This window comes from Scyliorhinus canicula, chromosome 10 (assembly GCF_902713615.1).
Source record: "Scyliorhinus canicula chromosome 10, sScyCan1.1, whole genome shotgun sequence".
NCBI lineage: Eukaryota > Metazoa > Chordata > Chondrichthyes > Carcharhiniformes > Scyliorhinidae > Scyliorhinus > Scyliorhinus canicula.
Genome location: NC_052155.1, coordinates 54,264,318 through 54,283,535, shown reverse-complemented (window position 1 = coordinate 54,283,535; position 19,218 = coordinate 54,264,318). Strand labels below are relative to the sequence as shown.

At 48.9% G+C, this 19,218-nt stretch overlaps 1 protein-coding gene across 5 annotated transcripts in view; it reads right to left on the bottom strand.

Moving 5' to 3' along the window:
• cables1 (Cdk5 and Abl enzyme substrate 1) overlaps positions 1 to 19,218 on the bottom strand; it is a 282,165-nt gene that overhangs the window by 150,949 nt on the left and 111,998 nt on the right. For 3 of the 5 annotated variants that reach the window (XM_038808958.1, XM_038808959.1, XM_038808962.1), the window contains 2 exons: positions 17,697 to 17,768; positions 17,131 to 17,223 (listed from right to left, as the gene is read on the bottom strand). The exons of 1 other annotated variant lie outside the window; for it this stretch is intronic. In XM_038808958.1, the coding sequence (XP_038664886.1) occupies positions 17,131 to 17,223; positions 17,697 to 17,768 (165 nt within the window). The remainder of the gene's footprint in view (positions 1 to 17,130; positions 17,224 to 17,696; positions 17,769 to 19,218) is intronic. One more of the 5 variants, XM_038808960.1, reaches the window with a different exon arrangement.

The window sequence follows — 19,218 nt, the reverse complement described above, 5'->3', positions numbered from 1 at the left end:
GTGTGGTCTATTTGGACGACGTGGCCGTTTACAGTGACACATGGAAAGAGCATGTAGAACAGTTGGAGGAGTTATTTAAAGGACTTCAGTTTGCCAATTTAGTCATCAATTTGACCAAAAGCGAGTTTGACAAATCAAGTATCCTACCTAGAAAGCCTTGTGGGACAGGAACGGGTGGTACCAGAACGGCTACTGTAAGGGTGTTTTTAGATTTACCCATTCCCATATCAAAACGGTAGATAATGAGGTTCTTAGGCATGTGTGAGATTTCTAGAAAATTTGTACCTAACTTCAGTACCATGGCGGTACCTTTGACCAATATATTGCAGAAAAAAGCAAAAATGGCATACATATTTTGCAGAATGCTAAACAGCTTTTGAGAAATTGAGGGCCATATTGGTAACCGAGTGATGGCAGCCCCTGATTTTTCCAAACACTTTAAAATGGCCACGGATGCCAGCAGCCTGGTGGTAGGAGCAGTGCTACTGCAAAATGATGCGTCAGGAAGAGAGGCCAGTGGGATGCTTTTCAAAAAACTAAGTCTGTGCCAAGATAATCAGAGGATTAGATAGGGTGGACAGTGAGAGCCTTTTTCCTCGCATGGTGATGTCTAGCATGAGGGGACATAGCTTTAAATTGAGGGGAGATAGATATAGGACAGATGTCAGAGGTAGGTTCTTTACTCAGAGAGTAGTAAGGGCGTGGAATGCCCTGCCTGTAACAGTAGTGGACTCGCCAACACTAAGGGCATTGGATAGACATATAGATGATAAGGGAATAGTGTAGATGGGCTTTGGAGTGGTTTCACAGGTCGGTGCAACATGGAGAGCCGAAGGGCCTGTACTGCGCAGTAATGTTCTATGTTCTAAAGTCATCCACCATTGAGAAGGAAGCCTTAGCATTGCGACAATCCCTTTACCATTTTGAAGTTTATGTCCGGCATAATAACAAGCAAAGTTTAGTTTATATCGACCATAGCAGAAACATCGAAAATAATAGCAGGCCAGTAGGCCCTGCTCCCATATTCATTATGATCATGGCTGATCATCCAACTCAATTACCTGATCCCACCTTCACTCCTCCCCAAGTGATATATCTACCTTCTTGAAAATAATCCATTTGTGTTTGTAGAAAAATTTAAAACCCAAAACGCAAGATTGTTCTGTTGGAGTTTATTGTTGTAACTTTTCAATGAAAAAATTGTGTATATTCCTGGAGAGTTCAATATTATTGCCTGTGCGTTGTCATGGGTTTAAATGTTGATCAGCGGCAGATACAAGTTTTGGGGGAACTTAGGTAGTGGGAAAGGAAGAATGAATGGGTGTGTGCTTTGTGTCATATACAGTATGATGAAACGCTCTTGCAATGACATTTCATCCCTTTAAGGGGGGAGGTGTGCAAGAGTCCTTCCTATTATTTTTGGTCCGTGGACCCATAATCGGAGTATGCCTTTAAGCAGAAACCCCCAGCTGAAGCAGCCTGCTTGTCAGGACATTGTGTTCCAGGTTTTGGAGAGGAGAATCAGGCTCGTTGGCGCTAAGTGAATCTTACAAACCAGCTTTGGAGGAAATAAGTCTGTGGGTTGGGCTAGGGACAGTGTTCTGTCTGATAACAGCCAGAAATTGGTTCCTACATGATGCTTCTGAGAGAGCAGAGCAGAAGGGTTTAGACCTTGAAAGTGAAAGGGACCATCTTTCTCTCGCTGAAGTAGGGAACTGCTTTATTGATTGGAAACCAGAGAGTGCCTGGCATATGTTTACGACAAAATTGGAATGATCTTTCATCTACAGAAAAAGTAGAAAGCTTTGCCAGAGAAAACCACCTCAAGCCTAGAAGGAACTCCAGAAAGACATTAACTGGAGCCATCCGAGTGCAAGGATCCTTTATGCTTTTATTTTTATTGATTTTTTTCTTTACCTCTTTTCTTTAAAATAAATTTTGAGTACCCAGTTACTTTTTTCCAATTAAGGGCCAATTTAGCATGGCCAATTCACCTAACCTGCACATCCAGATTATTGGGCTCAGCCAAGGTCCTCAGGTATTTTAAAACATCTAATTTCACTTGTGTTGTGATTCTAGGTCAAGTGGAGCTGGAGTTGACTGCGCACTAGCCCAGAGGATCATGACACTATTGATTTGCTCAACTGCACCTTCGTCATCACACCTGTGATGACTTATCCCCCAGTAAAACCATGACTCCCTTTCTCTCAGCCGAGCCAGCCTCCCTCACCTTCACATCTTCACCTCATGGGCCACAGGCTTGGAAGGAATTGGTTGAGCCGTTTACTACCAGAGCTGACTGGACCACATGGACCACAATTGGAGCCTGTGCCCGACTGCTAAAATGCTCACTAATTCTAGAATCACCCTGGAATGCAAAGACAACCCTGGCGTCTTTTCGCTACTGCAGACCATCTTGTTAAACCCTTCCCACTTTCTTCCCCACCGCATCTCCCTCCCTTCACGAGCCCACCGGGCCTAACCTCCTTTGATATGGCCCATCTTTAACCAGGAACTCCAATCTTTCTCACCCATCTTTCTGCATGCCGTCTCAGAGTTTAATTCGTCCATGGGGCACTAAGCCAGGACAGTTGGTAAGATTTCGCAAGCCCAGGCCAGATGGTGGGGGATGAATGTAATGCAACATGAATCCAAGATCCCGGTTGAGGCCGTACTCATGTGTGCAGAACTTGGCTATAGGTTTCTGCTCGGCGGTTTTGCGTCATTGCACGTCCTAAAGGCCACCTTGGAGAACGTTTACCCGGAGATCAGAGGCTGAATGCCCTTGACTGCTGAAGTGTTCCCTGAATGGAAGGGAACATTCCTGCCTGGCGATTGTTGTGCGAAGTCTGTTCATCCGTTGTCGCAGCATCTGCATGGTCTCGCCAATGTACGAAGAAGATGTCCTAGTTTGAGCTCAGACAAGGAGGAGCGTAACTGACATCTATAGACGCTGAAAGATGCCCTCGTATGAATGTGATTTGGCACTCGACTCATCGATTGACAGTTCCAACGCACCACAGCAAAAAAACCGCACCGACCTCCTCAGAAGACAAACACAGTACACAACCAACAGAGTACTCTTCGTCGTCCAGTACTTCCCCGGAGCGGAGTAACTACAACATCTTCTTCGCAGCCTTCAACACGTCATGGATGAAGATGAACATCTTGCCAAGCTCATCCCCACACCCCCACTATTTGCCTTCAAACAGCCGCACAACCTTAAACAAACCATTGTTTGCAGCAAACTACCCAGTCTTCAGAAGGGCAGTGGGGCAGCACGGTAGCATGGTGGTTAGCATAAATGCTTCACAGCTCCAGGGTCCCAGGTTCGATTCCCGGCTGGGTCACTGTCTGTGCGGAGTCTGCACGTCCTCCCCGTGTGTGCGTGGGTTTCCTCCGGGTGCTCCGGTTTCTTCCCACAGTCCAAAGATGTGCGGGTTAGGTGGATTGGCCATGCTAAAATTGCCCGTAGTGTCCTAAAAAAAAAGTAAGGTTGGGGGGTGGGGGGGGAGAGAGAGGAGGGGGTTGTTAGGTTACGGGTACAGGGTGGATACGTGGGTTTGAGTAGGGTGATCATTGCTCGGCACAACATCGAGGGCCGAAGGGCCTGTTCTGTGCTGTACTGTTCTATGTTCTATGTAAGAGCGACCATGATACCACACAACCCTGCCATGGCAATCTCTGCAAGACGTGCCAGATCATCGACATGGATACCACCATTAGACATGAGAAAACCATCCACCAGGTACACGGTACATACTCGTGCGACTTGGCCAACTTTGGCTATCTCATACGCTGCAGGAAAGGATGTCCCGAAGCGTGGTACATTGGTGAGGCCATGCAGACGCTGCGACAATGGACAAACGGACATCGCACAACAATCACCAAGCAGGAATGCTCCCTTCCAGTCAGGGAACACTTCAGCAGTCAAGGGCATTCAGCCTCTGATCTCCGGGAAAGCGTTCTCCAAGGCGGCCTTCAGGACACGTGATAACACAAAATCGCCGAGCAGAAACTTATAGCCAAGTTCCGCACACGTGAGTACGGCCTCAACCGGGACCTTGGATTTATGTCGCATTACATTCATCCCCCATCTGGCCTGGCTTGCAAAATCTTACCAACTGTCTTGGCTTGAGACAATTCACACCTCTTTAACCTGGGGTTACCCCTATCTCTGGCTCTGTAAAGACTTAATTACCTGCAAATGCTCGCATTCTAAGCATTGTCTTGCATCTTTGACCTTGTCTATGTTTCTGGAACATAACTCTTCATTCAGTGCTCCGTAAGCGAGTGATTTGAAACAAACCTGTTGGACCCTGGTGTTGCAAGACTTCTTACTGTGCTCACCCCAGTCCAACGCCAGCATCTCCACATCAAAGATATCAGGTGTTGTGAACAGTTCCCTCCCTCCTCTAAATCTGCCGTCATCAACTCTCTCTCAAACCATCCCCACTGTCCTTGCATTCATGTATACTACCATTCAACTCCAACCTTCCTTTCCTCTCCGTGGTCCTTAATCTGTTGACATTTCCCAAATCTCATCCCATCTTTTGCAGAACTCCATGTCTGAATCCCTCCGATTAAGATTTTGGCCCTGCCATAATACTGAACTGGCTCTTGCCAAAATCAGAAACAACATCCTACATGGATGTGACAAATGTAGTGTTTTCCTCCTCATCCTCCTGGACCTGTCTGTTGCCTGTGACACAATTGATCACACCATCCTCCACCAATGCCTCGCCACTGTCAACCAACAGAGCTCTTGCCTGGTTTCATTCCTAATCACAGACCTTGAATCAATTGCTATGGCACCTCTTTCTTCTCCCTAAACCTTTGCCTCTGGTAGTCTTTCCTCATCACTTTTACTCCTTTTGCCAATCACTTTGAACCTGTGCCCTTTAGTTCTTAACGCACGTGTGGGAACAGTTTCTCACGATTTCTCCTATCCATACCTCTCAGGATCTTCAATACCTCTAACCCCACTCAGCCTTCTTTACTCCAAGGAAAACAATCTCAATCTCTGTAGTCTATCCTCACAGCTGGAAGTATTCTTTTGAACCTCCTCTGTGCTCTCTCCAATGTCTTCACACCCTTCCTCAAGTTTGGCACCCAGAACTGGACGCAGTACTTCAGATGAGGCCTAACTCGTTGTCTTACACAAGTTCAACATGGCCTCCTTACCCTTGTACTCAATTCCTCTTGTCTAAGATATATGCTTATTAGCTGCTCTCTCAAAATGGCCCTTCACCTTCAATAACTTATGTACAAAACACAGAGGTCCCTCTGTTCCTGAACCTCCTTTTGAGTTTCTCACTTTATTTTACACTGTCTCTTCCTATTCATGTTGCCAAAATGAATTGCCTCACACTTCTTTTCATTGAACTTCATCTGCCGCTTGTCTTTCTAATCCCCAATGCCCCTCTTTTTTGCATCTCTTTAGAATTGTACCCTTTATTTTATTTTGCCTCTCCTCCTTCTATCTACCAAAATGAACCACTTCACACTTGATTGAGATCCAGGAAAGGCCAGCAGAGGTTTGCTGTGTCGGAGAAGTCTTGCCGAATCTCTTTCCCCTCTCACGCTTGGAAGATCTCCTCACCAAAACACACATCTCCTGCCTCTCTTCCTAATCTCTGGAATGAATAGTTACTTTCTCTCCTGAGCGTCCTTTGCATAAATACTCTATTATCTTAATGCTGAACTCCGCACACTGGTGGCCATGTTTGAGATATTTTCGGAGGCTCTGCCCAATGCAAGTCATCCCGATCTCTGGCACCGGATGAAGACCCAGAACCTCTCTATGCTTGAATAGTTTCTGGCTCCTCCATCATAGTCCCACTAGAGTACACCAGAACAGTTGTTGAATTCCACTGCCAGTATGGGGGCGGACTGGAAACTCCCAGGTGACGAGACACATTCAGTGACACATTTCAGATTGAGACAATTTGCGACATCACCTCAGATTATTAGGGGTCACAACCTGCCTTTCTAAAAAATAAACAGCAAACTAACATTTGCTACAAATAAACAGGAAGCAGTGAGCCACTGTAAAATCATTCAACTCTACAGTGGTAAACAAATGAATAATAGAACAATAAGTTCTTATTCCAGCATTCTCTTTTTTTTTTAAATAATTGTTATTCAAATTTTTCAACAACAAATTTTCTCCCAACAATAAAATAAACAAGGTATAGAAATAAACAGAAAGAAGGACCCACCCCCCCCCCCCCCCCTCCAATACAAAGCAATACATTAATACAAAAAAGAAGAAAGTAGCAACCAAACAGTCGCAAAAACAATCCCCCTTAACAGACCCCTAGGCCCCCCACCCCCTCGGGGGCTTTGCGTCCTCCACTGCAAAAGAATCCTACGCCGGGCTACTAGAGACGCAAAGGCCAGGGTACCGGCCTCTCTCACCTCCTGCACTCCCGGCTCCCATGCTACGCCAAAGATCGCTGGAACCGACCACCTTGGACAAGGTCCCCGCCACCCCCTTCCAAAACCCCTCCAACGGCGGACAAGCCCAGAACATGTGGGTGTGGTTCGCCGGGCCTCCCGAACACCTCGCACACCTGTCATCTCCCCCAAAGAACCGGCTCATCCTGGCCCCAGTCATGTGCGCCCTATGCAGCACCTTCAGCTGAATTAAGCTGAGCCGTGCACAAGAAGAGGACGAGTTCACCCTCCCCAGGGCATCCGCCCACGTTCCCTCGTCGATCTCCTCCCCGAGCTCCTCCTCCCACTTCGCTTTCAGCTCTTCCACCGAGGCCTCCTCCTGCATCACCTGATAAATTGCCGAGATCCTACCCTCACCGACCCACGTCCCCGAGAGCACCCTATCCTGCACCCCCCCAGGCGGCAGTAGCGGGAACTCCGCCACCTGCCGCTTAACAAACACCCTAATCTGCATATACCTGAAAGCATTCCCGGGGGGAGGCCCCATTTCCCCTCCAACTCCTCTAAAGTCGCAAACTTCCCATCGAGGAAAAGGTCCCTCATCCGCCCGATGCCTGCCCTATGCCAACTCAAAAACCCACCATCTATTCTCCCTGGTGCAAACCGGTGATTGCACCGTATCGGGGCCCACACTGAGGCCTCCACTGCCCCAAATTTTGAGGGAAGCCACCACTACTGGACTCGTAGAGTTCCTTGCCAGGGGGAGTGGGAGTGGGAGCGGGGCCGTCACCAATGCCTCCAAACTCCAAGCACCGTCATCTTAACTGACCTACCTGCCAAAGAGAGTGGCAGCGCATCCCACCTCCTAAACTCCTCCTCCATCTTTTCCACCAGCCTCGAAAAGTTTAGCCTATGCAGGGCCCCCCAGCTCCTAGCTATCTGGACCCCAAGATATCTAAAGCTCCTCTCCGCCCTCTTCAACAGGGGCTCTCCTACCTCGCTCTCCTGGTCCCCCAGGTGCAGCACGAACAGCTCACTCTTCCCCACGTTGAGCTTGTAGCCCAAAAAATCCCCAAACTCCCCAAGTATCTTCAACACCTCTGGCATCCCCCCCGCCGGATCCGCGATGTACAATAGTAAATCATCTGCGTAGAGCGACAACCGGTGCTTCCCCCCCGCACAATCCCTCTCCAGTTCTTCGAATCCCTCAGCGCCATGGCCAAGGGCTCAATCGCTAACGCGAAGAGCAGGGGAGACAAGGGGCACCCCTGCCTCATCCCCCGGGACAGCTGAAAGTCCTCCGACCTCCTCCCATTCGTCACCACACTCGCTACCGGGGAACTATCCAGCAGCCTCACCCAGCGAATGAATCCCTCACCAAACCCAAACCTCCTCAGCACTTCCCACAGATAGCTCCACTCCACCCTGTCAAAAGCTTTCTCTGCATCCATCAATGCTACTATTTCCGCCTCCCCATCCGCCGACGCCATCATCATGACATTAAGAAGCCGCCGCACATTGACATTCAGCTGCCTCCCCTTCACAAACCCCGTTTGGTCCTTATGGATAACCATCGGGACCACATCTTCCACCCTCCTGGACAGTATCTTAGCCAACAACTTTATGTCCACGTTGAGGAGCGAGATCGGCCTGTAAGACCCACACTGGAGGGGGTCCTTATCCCGCTTCAGGATCAGAGAGATTATTGCTCTAGACATCGTTGGGGGCAAAGCCCCCCCACCCCTCCCTCGCCTCATTCAGGGTCCTCACCAGCAGCGGGCCCAGCAGGTCTGAGTACTTCTTATAAAACTCCACCGGGAACCCGTCAGGTCCCGGTGCTTTCCCTGTCTGCATGCTCCCCAGCACCTCCATTAGCTCCTCCAACTCGATTGGGGCCCCCAGACCCTCCACCCGCTCATTCTCTACTCTTGGGAACTCCAACTTATCCAGAAAGCGGTCCATCCCGCCCACCTCCCTAGGGGGCACCGCCCGGTACAGCCCCTCGTAAAAGGATCTGAACACCCCATTAATGTCCCTAGCACTCTGCACCAGGTTCCCTCCTGCATCTGTGACTCCCCCTATCTCTCTCGCTGCCTCCCGCTTTCGGAGCTGATGGGCCAGCATCCGACTTGCCTTCTCCCCGTACTCATATACCGTCCCCTGTGCCCTCCTCCACTGCGCCTCCGCCTACCGGGTGGTCAGTATATCGAACTCCGCTTGGAGACTGCGACGCTTCCTCAAAAGCCCCTCCTCCGGGACATCCGCATACCTCCTGTCCACCCTTACCATTTCTTCCACCAACCTCTCCCTCTCAACCCTCACCCCCCTCTCCCTGTGCGCCCGAATAGATATCAGCTCCACTCTAACCACCGCCTTCAGCGCTTCCCAGACCACCCCAACTTGCACCTCCCCATTATCATTAGCTTCCAAATACCCCTCTATACCCCTACGGATCCGCCCGCACACTTCCTCCTCTGACAGAAGCCCCACATCTAACCTCCACAGCAGGCGCTGATCCTTCCCCTCCCCCAGCTCCAGGTCCACCGAATGCGGAGCATGGTCAGATATGACTATCGCCGAATACTCCGCCCCCACCACTCTCAGGATTAGCGCCCTGCTGAGAAGAAAAAAGTCAATCTGGGAATAAGCCTTGTGGACATGGGAGAAAAGGGAAAACTCCCTACCTCCCGGCCTCAAAAACCTCCAAGAGTCTACTCCTCCCATCTGATCCATAAACCCCCTCAGCACTGAGGCCGCCGCCGGCCTCTTACCCGCCCTTGACCTCGAACGATCTAGAGCTGGATCCAGCACAGTATTAAAGTCCCCTCCCAAGATCAAGCCCCCCGTTTCCAGGTCCGGGATCCGGCTCAACATTCGCCGCATGAAGCTCCCATCGTCCCAGTTGGGGGCGTACACATTAACCAGAACCACCCCCTTGTAGCCGACCACTCACCATTACATATCTGCCTCCACTGTCCGCCACCACACTCGTCGCCACAAACGACAAGCTCTTGCCAACTAAGATCGCCACCCCTCGATTCTTCGCATCTAGCCCTGAGTGAAACATCTGCCCCACCCAGCCTCTTCTCAGCCTCACCTGATCCACCACCTTAAGGTGCATCTCCTGGAGCATAGCCACGTCCGCTCCCAGCCCCTTCAAATGCGCCAAGACCCGGGACCGCTTCACCGGTCCATTCAGCCCCCTCACGTTCCATGTGACCTGCTGAATCTGGGGGTTTTCCCCCTCCCTCTGCGCCGGTCAGTCATAGCTCTCCCTCGGCTCACCACGTGCCCGCAGAACCCCCCAGGCCCATTCCCCACGGTGGCAGACGCCCCCTCCCAACCTCCCCCATCACCAGCAGTTCCCCTTCGGCCCCTGCAGCAGCAACCCGGTACCAGCCCCCCCACCCCCCGCAAAAGCTAGGGCCCCCCCCCAGCTGCTTAACCCCTTCCATCGTATTTCCGTAAGTCAGCCGACTCCTGCTGACCCCGGCTGCTCCCACCATCCCAACAATCCCCCCCCCCCCCCCCCGATGCAACACAACCACCATTCCCCCCTCCCAGTGCTGGCCCTGCCCACTGCTCCTCCAGCACGGGAAGAAAACCCGCGCTTCCATCCCAAACTGCACCCCCCAGCCCCGCCCCCCGCCCCAACACGCGAGAAAAAGATGGGCACATGACCCAGCGGGACCGCGAACAGCTCCCCAACCTTCCACCAGTGAAGAAACAAAAAAGCACGCAAATAAATAAATACAACCCCAAAAGGCGAAAAAGCAGAAAAGCAAAAAGGCATCATCAAACACAACCAATATAAACAAAGGATACCAAGGAGGACAAAGACTCCGGAATGTGTACATCATTCCCAGCCCCCCAAGTCCTCAGTTCGAGTCCAGCTTCTCTGCCTGGACAAAGGCCCAGGCCTCCACCGGAGGATCGAAGTAAAGCTGGCGATCTTTGTAAGTGACCCAGAGGCGGGCTGGCTGTAGCAGGCCAAACATCACCCCCTTCCTGTGAAGCACTCCCTTCGCCTGATTGAAACCAACCCTTCTCTTCGCCACCTCCGTGCTCCAGTCCTGATAGATCCTGGTCTCTGCATTCTCCCACTTGCTGCTCCTTTCCTTCTTCGCCCATCTCAGCACACACTCACGGTCAACAAAAGGGTGAAAACGGACCAGCACCGCCCGAGGCGGCTCGTTCGGCCTGGGCTTCCTCAACAGCACTCGATGGGCAGCCTCCAGCTCCAAGGGTCTTGTAACGACCCCGCGCCCATTAACGAATTCAGCATCACAACCACAGCCCCTCCGGGAAGCCGAGAATCCGCAGGTTCTTCCGACGGGAGCGGTTCTCCATCTCCTCCATCCTCGCTAGCCACTTCTTGTGGAGCGCCTCGTGCGACTCCACCTTCACTGCCAGGCCCAGGGGTTCGTCCTCGCTCTCCGAGGCCTTTTGCCGTAGCTCTCGGATCTCTGCACCCTGAGCCGTCTGAGTCGCCATGAGCTTGTCCAGCGAGGCCTTAAGCGGTTCCAGGATCTCAGCCTTCAGCTCTCTAAAGCAGCGCTGAAGCAGCTCCTGCTGCTCCTGTGCCCACTGCTGCCACGCTCCCGGTTCCCCGCCCGCTGCCATCTTGTTTTCCCTGCCTCGCACCTTTCTCTGCTCCAAAGCCGATTTTTTAACCACTCCGCTCCTGGTCCAGTCCATCCACCGGCAGATAAGCACAGTGGATGTGTTCCCACCTGGGGAAAAGTCCAGCCAGTACCGCTACGGGCCCTTAAAAGAGCCCAAAAGTCCAAAAATAGCGGGAGCTACCGAACGCGCGGCTTAGCTCCGCATCACCGCAACCGGAAGTCCTTATTCCAGCATTCTCTGACAATCAATTTTACCTCGAGTTTTATTTTTGCTATTTGATTGCAATTCTTTTTGTTGTAAGTAATGAAAGAAACAGCTGATCAACCAAATGGGACGTCAAGATCTGCTGTGCTCAACTAGACATGTGAAGATATGGAAAAGCCACAGGAATGGATGGGATCCCAGAGGAGATTTTTATACTTGGAGACGAGATTACCCGGCATCTCCATCAGCCGTTCCTGAAAATCTGAGACGGAGAAGAAATTCCTGCTGACCTCAGGGATGCTGTCAGCATCCAATCTTTATGAAAGGAGACAAAGTGGACCTTCGGAACGACCGAGGAATCTCCCTACTCTCCAATGCCGGGAAGATCATTAGCACGTTGATCTAAACAGCTGGCTTGTAAAGCAGAACAAGGCCAGAAGCGTGGGTTCAATTCCCGTACCAGCCTCCCCAAACAGGCGCCAGAATGTGGCGACTCGGGACTTTTTACAGTAACTTCATTTGAAGCCTACTTGCGACAATAAGCGATTTCCATTTCATTCATTGCCCGAATCCTCGCTAGCTGCCTTCTCTAAGTCTCTGAAGAAAGAGACTTCCAATCAAATTGCAGAACAGCAAACATGATTTTCACTGCTCTGCAACTTCAAGGGAAATGCGAGGAACAACATCAACCACTCTACATGGCCTTCATCGATCTGACCAAGGCTTTTGACTCCGTCGATCGGGAAGTGCTATGGAAGACCCTGTCATAAGGCCAGCTGTCAAGAGAAATTCATCAACATTCTCCGACTCTTCCACAAGATGTTGGTGACAGTCCTCACTGGCGGAAATAAGACAAAAGCTTGTCAGGTCAAGACTGAAGTCAAGCAGGGATGTGTCACCACCCCTCCCCCCCCCCCCCCCCCCCCCCCCCCATCTTCACCACAACCATTCTTTGCCTTGTCAAGACCAAGCTTCCTGTGGGCAGCACTGTGGGGCAGTGGTTAGAACCCACTTGGGTCACTGTCCGTGTGGAGTTTACACATTCTCTCCGTGTCTGCGTCGGTCTCACCCCCACAATCCCAAGATTTGCAGCGTAGGTGGATTGGCCACGCTACATTGCCCCTCAATTGAAAAAAACTAAAGAACAAGCTTCTAGTGAAGTGGACATCATCTACAGGATGGATGGAAAACTTTTCAATCTCAACTGGTTGAAATCCAAGATGAAAGCAACACTGACATCACTTGTGGAACTTCAGTATGTGGATGACATCAACATCTCCACTCCCTCAGAACAGAATCTCCAAGACAGGCTTAACACCTTCATGGAAGCAGACCGAAGAGTAATCTCAGCTTCAACCTCAGACAACTCTTTACCAATCCACCCCAGGGCAAGGTCTGGTCCCTACCTCCAGAAAGATCAATGCTGAAACCCGACCAAACATGGAACAATTCCTATATCTGGAGAGCCACCTCTCAGCTAAGGCCAACATCGATGCGGAGATCCAACATTGAATACAATCTGTGACACCTCTGTCAGAGACCCAAGGATGGGAATCTTTGACAACCGCGACATCCGCGCTGACACCAAGATCCTCGTGTACAAGACAGTCGTCCTTCTAACTCTTCTACATGGCTCAAAAACTTGGACTGTGTACACACGCCACCTCAAGGCCCTGGAGAGGTACCATCAATCCTGTCCGAGATGGATTCTCCACCTCAGCTGGGAGTACAAGCGTGGTTACATCAGCATTGTTGAAGGAGTCTAGAGCATCAGCATCGAGGTCCAACTCTGCTGGCCGGCACTGCGCTTAGGATGGGAGAGTCCTGACTTGGAGGAAGCTCCTGATTGAAGGGACACAATTCTTCAAGGACACCTGACGGTAAAAGGAGCCTGAGAAAGGAATACCAGCAATCTCGAGTCCAAGGATCGATCCCACCTCCCGGAAACACCTGCCGAAAATGCGGCTCTAGGATCAGACTCCTCAGCCGTGCAAGGATCCACAGAACCCACGACACAGTTTCTTAGGTGGACAGTCACACTCGCTAACGGTCAACCAGAATTAGGGTCTTACTAGGTAACATGGCCAGTGGCCAGATATCGATACGAAAGTCATTGCATGAGGAGCTCTAGATGGCATGCCAGTGAGGGGCCAAAACACAGAGAATCAAGGGTTGGCGGATGGAGAGAAACTGAGAGATCAGTATGCAAAATCAAACATACAGGGCTAATAAAAATATGTCCCCTCCGGGGTAGACTACATTTTTATGTACACACGTTTGGTGAAGGAGTAGAGTTTGAAGTCTATTTAATACCCCAGCAAGAGATACGGTCAAACTATGCCAGTTTTTTTGAACCGATTGTTCTGGGTCTTAAATTATCAAGTAGGCCTTCTATCAAAATTAAGCTTCCACCATCTGGAAATCCTTTTTAATAACTTGCAATTATCCATACATTTATTAAAAAGCTGTTGCTTGTGAACCTCCAGACACGTAGGACTAATCTGTGAGCTTGAAATATTTTGCTGGAAGTGCCTCATCACATTGGATCATTGGGAATATTTCTACATTAAACGTGCTATTTAACTGCAAGCTTTGTTGATAGTAATATGATTTTTAATCATAAAACTGAGGGACAGATGGCAAGTAACCATGGGAAATAATAAACATATTCCATCACCATATTATGTTCTATTTGAGCCCAACAGTGTTTCGACATGCAAAGCAATAAAAAACGTGCCATTCACAACCTCATGTTGTCCCAAAGCACTTTGCATCAAACGAAGAACATTTCAAATGCTGTCATGTAGGGAAATGCAGAAGTCAATTGGTACACAGCAAAGTTCCGACAGCAATACTGACATAATGAACTGATTGTTTGTTATATAGGGTTGAGGATTAAACATTGTTCAAGACACCAGTCGATCTCTCATGTTCTTCTTCAAATAGTGCTATGGAATTTTTTTTTACATTCACCAGAGAAAGCGGATAGCACCTTGGTTCAACGCCTCATAGTGCAACACTCCCTCAGAAATGTACTGAAGCATCAACCTAGAATAGAAGTGGGATTCTAACCCATGATTTTCTGTATTTGACACCAGAGTGAGCCATGCTAACATATAGCTGGATGGGTTTGTTAAATAACTTGACCCAAGGTGATTCTGGCCCCACACAGGCCACTACTACTGTACACTGCTAAACTCTAAAAGCTGAAGTTCCATTATAATTCAATACCTACCATTCTGAGATACAGTACAGCATCAATCTGGGGACAACATTAGATATACTAATCTCTGGTACCAGCTTCACCCTACACTGATTGGTGAATTGCTGTGGCTGCTTGGCTCAAGATTCTTACTGTCAATTTAAGTTTATCTACTAAACTCCAGTATAACACAAAACTAAAATTCCACGGATAGGAGTGTTCGCATAGGAACAATAGGCCTCTTAGTCCCTCCAGCCAAATTTACCAGTTAAGGGGATCATGGCTGAACTGTTACGTAACTCTAGAAATCTTCAGTATCTTCCTTTATAATTTGGTTCACAAAAGTGCATCAATTTCCAATTCATAGAATCCCTACAGTGAAGGGGGAGGCCATTCCCCCCATTGAGTCTGCACTGACCCTCTGAAAGAGTACCCTACACAGGCCCACTCCCCCAACTCTCCGTAACCCCACCTCACCTTTTGGACACCAAAGGGATAATTTAGAACAGCCAAACCACTGAGCCTGTGCATCTTTGGACTGTGGGAGGAATCCAGAGCAGCCGGAGGAAACCCATGCAGACATGGGGAGAAGTGCAATCTTCTCACAGTCACCCGAGGTGGGAATCGAACCAGGGTACCTAGCACCATGAGGCAGCAGCGCTAACCACTGTGCCAGAGTTAACAAATGATCAAACATCAATTACTGTTGGCAGAATTGCATTCCAAACCCCTACCACTTTTTTGTGTGCAGAAGTGCTTCTTAATTTCATTCCTGAAAGGTCTAACTCTACGTTTTAGACTGTACCCCCCCCCCCCCATCCTAGACTCCCCAACCAGCAGAAATAGTTTATCTTTCCCTGCCCCATTTGTTACCTTTGATATCCTGAAAACTTAAATCGAATCAACCCTGAAACCTTCCAAATGCCAGTAAATCCAAGCCTAGTTTGTGCGACCTCTTCTTGTAATCTAGCCCTTGGAGAATCATTGTGGTAAAACTGCACTCGGTCCAAGGCCTTCCTGTACGGTGCCCAGAACTGTGCATAGAATCCCAGATGTGATCGAATCAAGGCTATCTTAAAGCATGACTTCGGTCACTCCCTTTGTATTCTTTTCCTCGAGATATAAAGACGAGCATTCCATTAAACGTTTTTTTATTTTCTGTACGTGTTCATGTAATTTTATTGAGCTCTGTACATAGCACTCTTAAGGTTTTTCAGATTTCCACTGTTTTTAGCTTTTCCCAAATTCGGTAGTGCTCTGTTCTACTCTTTTTAATGTCAAAGTGACTGACCTCACACTTGCCTATACTGAAATCCATTTACCCCAATTGGCCTTCATTGCAAGAGAATTTGAATAAAGGATGTCTTACTGCAGCTGCACAGGGCCTTGGTGAGACTACATCTGGGATAGTATACTCACCTTTGGTACCCTTACTCAAAAAATGGTACAATTGCCAAAGAGAGACGGCAGCAAAAGGTTCACCCGACTAATTCTCGGGATGTCAGGATTGTCGTAGGAGGAGAGATTGGGTTGAGAGGGGATCTCTTTGGAAAGTATAAGATGCTGACAGGTCTGAACAGACTGTTTCCTCTGGTCGGGGAGTCCAGAGCAAGGGGTCACGGTATCATGATATGGGATAGAGCATTAGGGACTGAGATGAAGAGAAACCTCTTCACCCAGGGGGTGATGAACCTGTGGAATGCACTATGACATAAGGCTGTGGAGGTCAAGTTGCAATGTATTTAAGAAAGAAATAGATTTCTCGACGCAAAAGGTGTCAAGGGGGTATGAGGACAGAGCTGGAGTATAGCTTTGTGTGTGTGTGTGTGTGTGAGAGAGTGTGAGTGAGAGAGTGTGAGAGAGTGTGAGTGAGAGAGTGTGAGAGAGTGTGAGTGAGTGAGAGAGTGTGAGTGAGTGAGAGAGTGTGTGAGTGAGAGAGTGTGAGTGAGTGAGAGAGAGTGAGAGAGTGTGAGTGAGAGTGTGAGTGAGTGAGTGAGAGTGTGAGTGAGTGAGTGTGAGAGAGTGTGAGTGAGAGAGTGTGAGAGAGTGTGAGTGAGAGAGTGTGAGTGAGTGAGAGAGAGTGAGAGAGTGTGAGTGAGAGTGTGAGTGAGTGAGTGAGAGTGTGAGTGAGTGAGTGTGAGAGAGTGTGAGTGAGAGAGTGTGAGAGAGTGTGAGTGAGTGAGTGTGAGTGAGTGAGAGAGTGTGAGTGAGTGAGAGAGTGTGAGTGAGTGAGAGTGTGTGAGTGAGAGAGTGTGAGTGAGTGAGAGAGAGTGAGAGAGTGTGAGTGAGTGAGTGAGAGTGTGAGAGAGTGTGAGTGAGTGAGTGAGTGAGTGAGTGAGTGAGTGAGTGAGTGAGTGTGAGTGAGTGAGTGAGTGAGTGAGTGAGTGAGTGAGTGAGTGAGTGTGAGTGTGAGTGAGTGTGAGTGTGAGTGTGAGTGAGTGAGTGAGTGAGTGAGTGTGAGTGAGTGAGTGAGTGAGTGTGAGTGAGTGAGAGAGAGAGTGAGTGTGTGAGAGTGAGTGAGTGAGTGTCAGCTGTGATCAGAATGATTAGCAGAGCAGGCTCGATGGACCAAGTGGTCTACTCCTGCTCCTATTTATGTTTTCTATGACTCACGGTTTTAAAAATCAACGGCAACACTAAACACTGCCAGAACCAAATGTTTGACAGGATATTATTTTTTAAAACCATTTGCCTCATACCTGCCATTTCTGGTGTCATGATGTCGCATATTTTTGATAAAGTGAATTTTCTTAAAGCTCTTTGGTCTGGGTGAACCTGATAGTGTCCTACATCTGTAAGGCATTAAAAACAAAACCATTAACGCTGAATGGAAACAAGTTCAATTGTCAAAATCTGGTGCCCGAAATAGACAGTTACATAAAATACAATGGAATGGCAATTCTCCGATAAATGGTCCCGTTTGCCCCATTAATCAGACTGAGAATGGCGTCCCATGTGGACAACACCATGCAAGCCAGGTTCAATATCAATATGTTCTCTTCAGTGGCGCACGCTCTTTGTTGCGAACTAATCCAGTAATGTTTCAGTAAAACACTAAGCAACCCATCTGGTGTCATGTAACTGGGACTAAGACACGTCACACAATTTGTCAAGACTGGGCCCATCTGGAAATAGAAAGGATTTTTGCATGTGAACTATGCAACAGCGGTGATGACTTGATGGGATGGTGCCACTATTCCTCTGACTATAGGTGTAAAAGAAAACCCGCCAGTGTTGTTGCATGCAGCAATGCTTATTTTCGTACCTCCGCAATGGAGCATTCTCCTCAATATCTTCCAGAGTTTCTAATGAAGAACGCTGGGAAATCAACCGGCGCCTGGAAAGAATAAGAGGAGCATACTGTGAATCTTTACATTAGGCACATTATCCACCATCCATTCCTCGGGACAGCACCAAATCTCAATAAGCGCACAGTAACGGAAGATGAAAGGAATTTGGATTAGCAGAACAATGAGATTTAACCATTACGAGAAAGAAAGCAGAAAAACCCAAAGTCACCAGAGGCACTTTTGCACCAGGTTCTAAAAATATTCTGACAATTAGAATTGCCCACTGTTCCACAGGACAATATCACAAGTAGATTCCACGGTTTTCAGAATGTTTTGCTTCTTGACGGAGAAGCCAAGGAAGGGATTTGCAACATGCGTGATAATTTACACATTTACTTTAGTTATTTCAGCAAAAGGAAGGTGTCTCACTTGTCACAGTTGTGTCAGGATGATAGGTAACAACAAATAAGGGGACATCCAACAGTTGGAGACAGCCATAAATCCTCGTGATGTTCAGCTTGGGAATGCAAGTTTGGCTGATATTAACCAAATTAGCCCTGCAACTCCTTTCACACCATAAGACACTGCCCCGAAACGCGACACTGCCCCGAAACGCGACACTGCCCCGAAACGCGACACTGCCCCGAAACGCGACACTGCCCCGAAACGCGACACTGCCCCGAAACGCGACACTGCCCCGAAACGCGACACTGCCCCGAAACGCGACACTGCCCCGAAACAGTCCATTGCCCGGAACAGGTGCCTTGCTTTCCTGATGCAGTTATTGTTTACACTGGTGCACATGCCAATGTTCTTCATATTTAACTTTCCTTCAACAAGACCATATTTTAATTATTCCCAGTTAATGGTGTAATCTGTAGGGCATTAAATCAAATAATTTAAGGTAATGAATGATAGATTTCCCTCCCGGGTCACAAATTACCTCATACAATAAGCTGGATGAGGGCAGCACGGTGGCGTGTGGAGTTTACACATTTCTTCTCCCCCCCCCCCCCCCCCCCCCCCCCCCCCCCGCGCCACAGCCCATTTCTAGGAAGTTCTGATTTGCTTTGCGAGTGCTGGGATCTGAATCGCTGCCTTACAGTGCCCAATCAGTGATGCCGAGGCAAGGTCTTGGCCGATAGCCCAGTGCGGTACTGTGGGTACGGTCGAGGTGCTCCTTTTGGCTGAGATGTAAAAAAATGAGGCTCCATGTGTTCTTCCAGGCATTGTAACAAGGGCTACACTTTAAACAAAACCCAATTTGGGGCACTCGGGAGTACAGGAAAGGCATTATATCAATGCAAGTCTTTCGACCATTCTTGGTTTCGTTCCAGTGGTATACAAAATTATCAGCCCCCCGTTTCAAATAAAGAACAAAGAACAGGCCCTTCGGCCCGCCAAGCCTGTACCGGTCATGATAACAACTGTGGCCAAAACCCTCAGCACTTCCTTGTGCCGTATCCCTCTATACCCATCCTATCCATGTATTTGTCG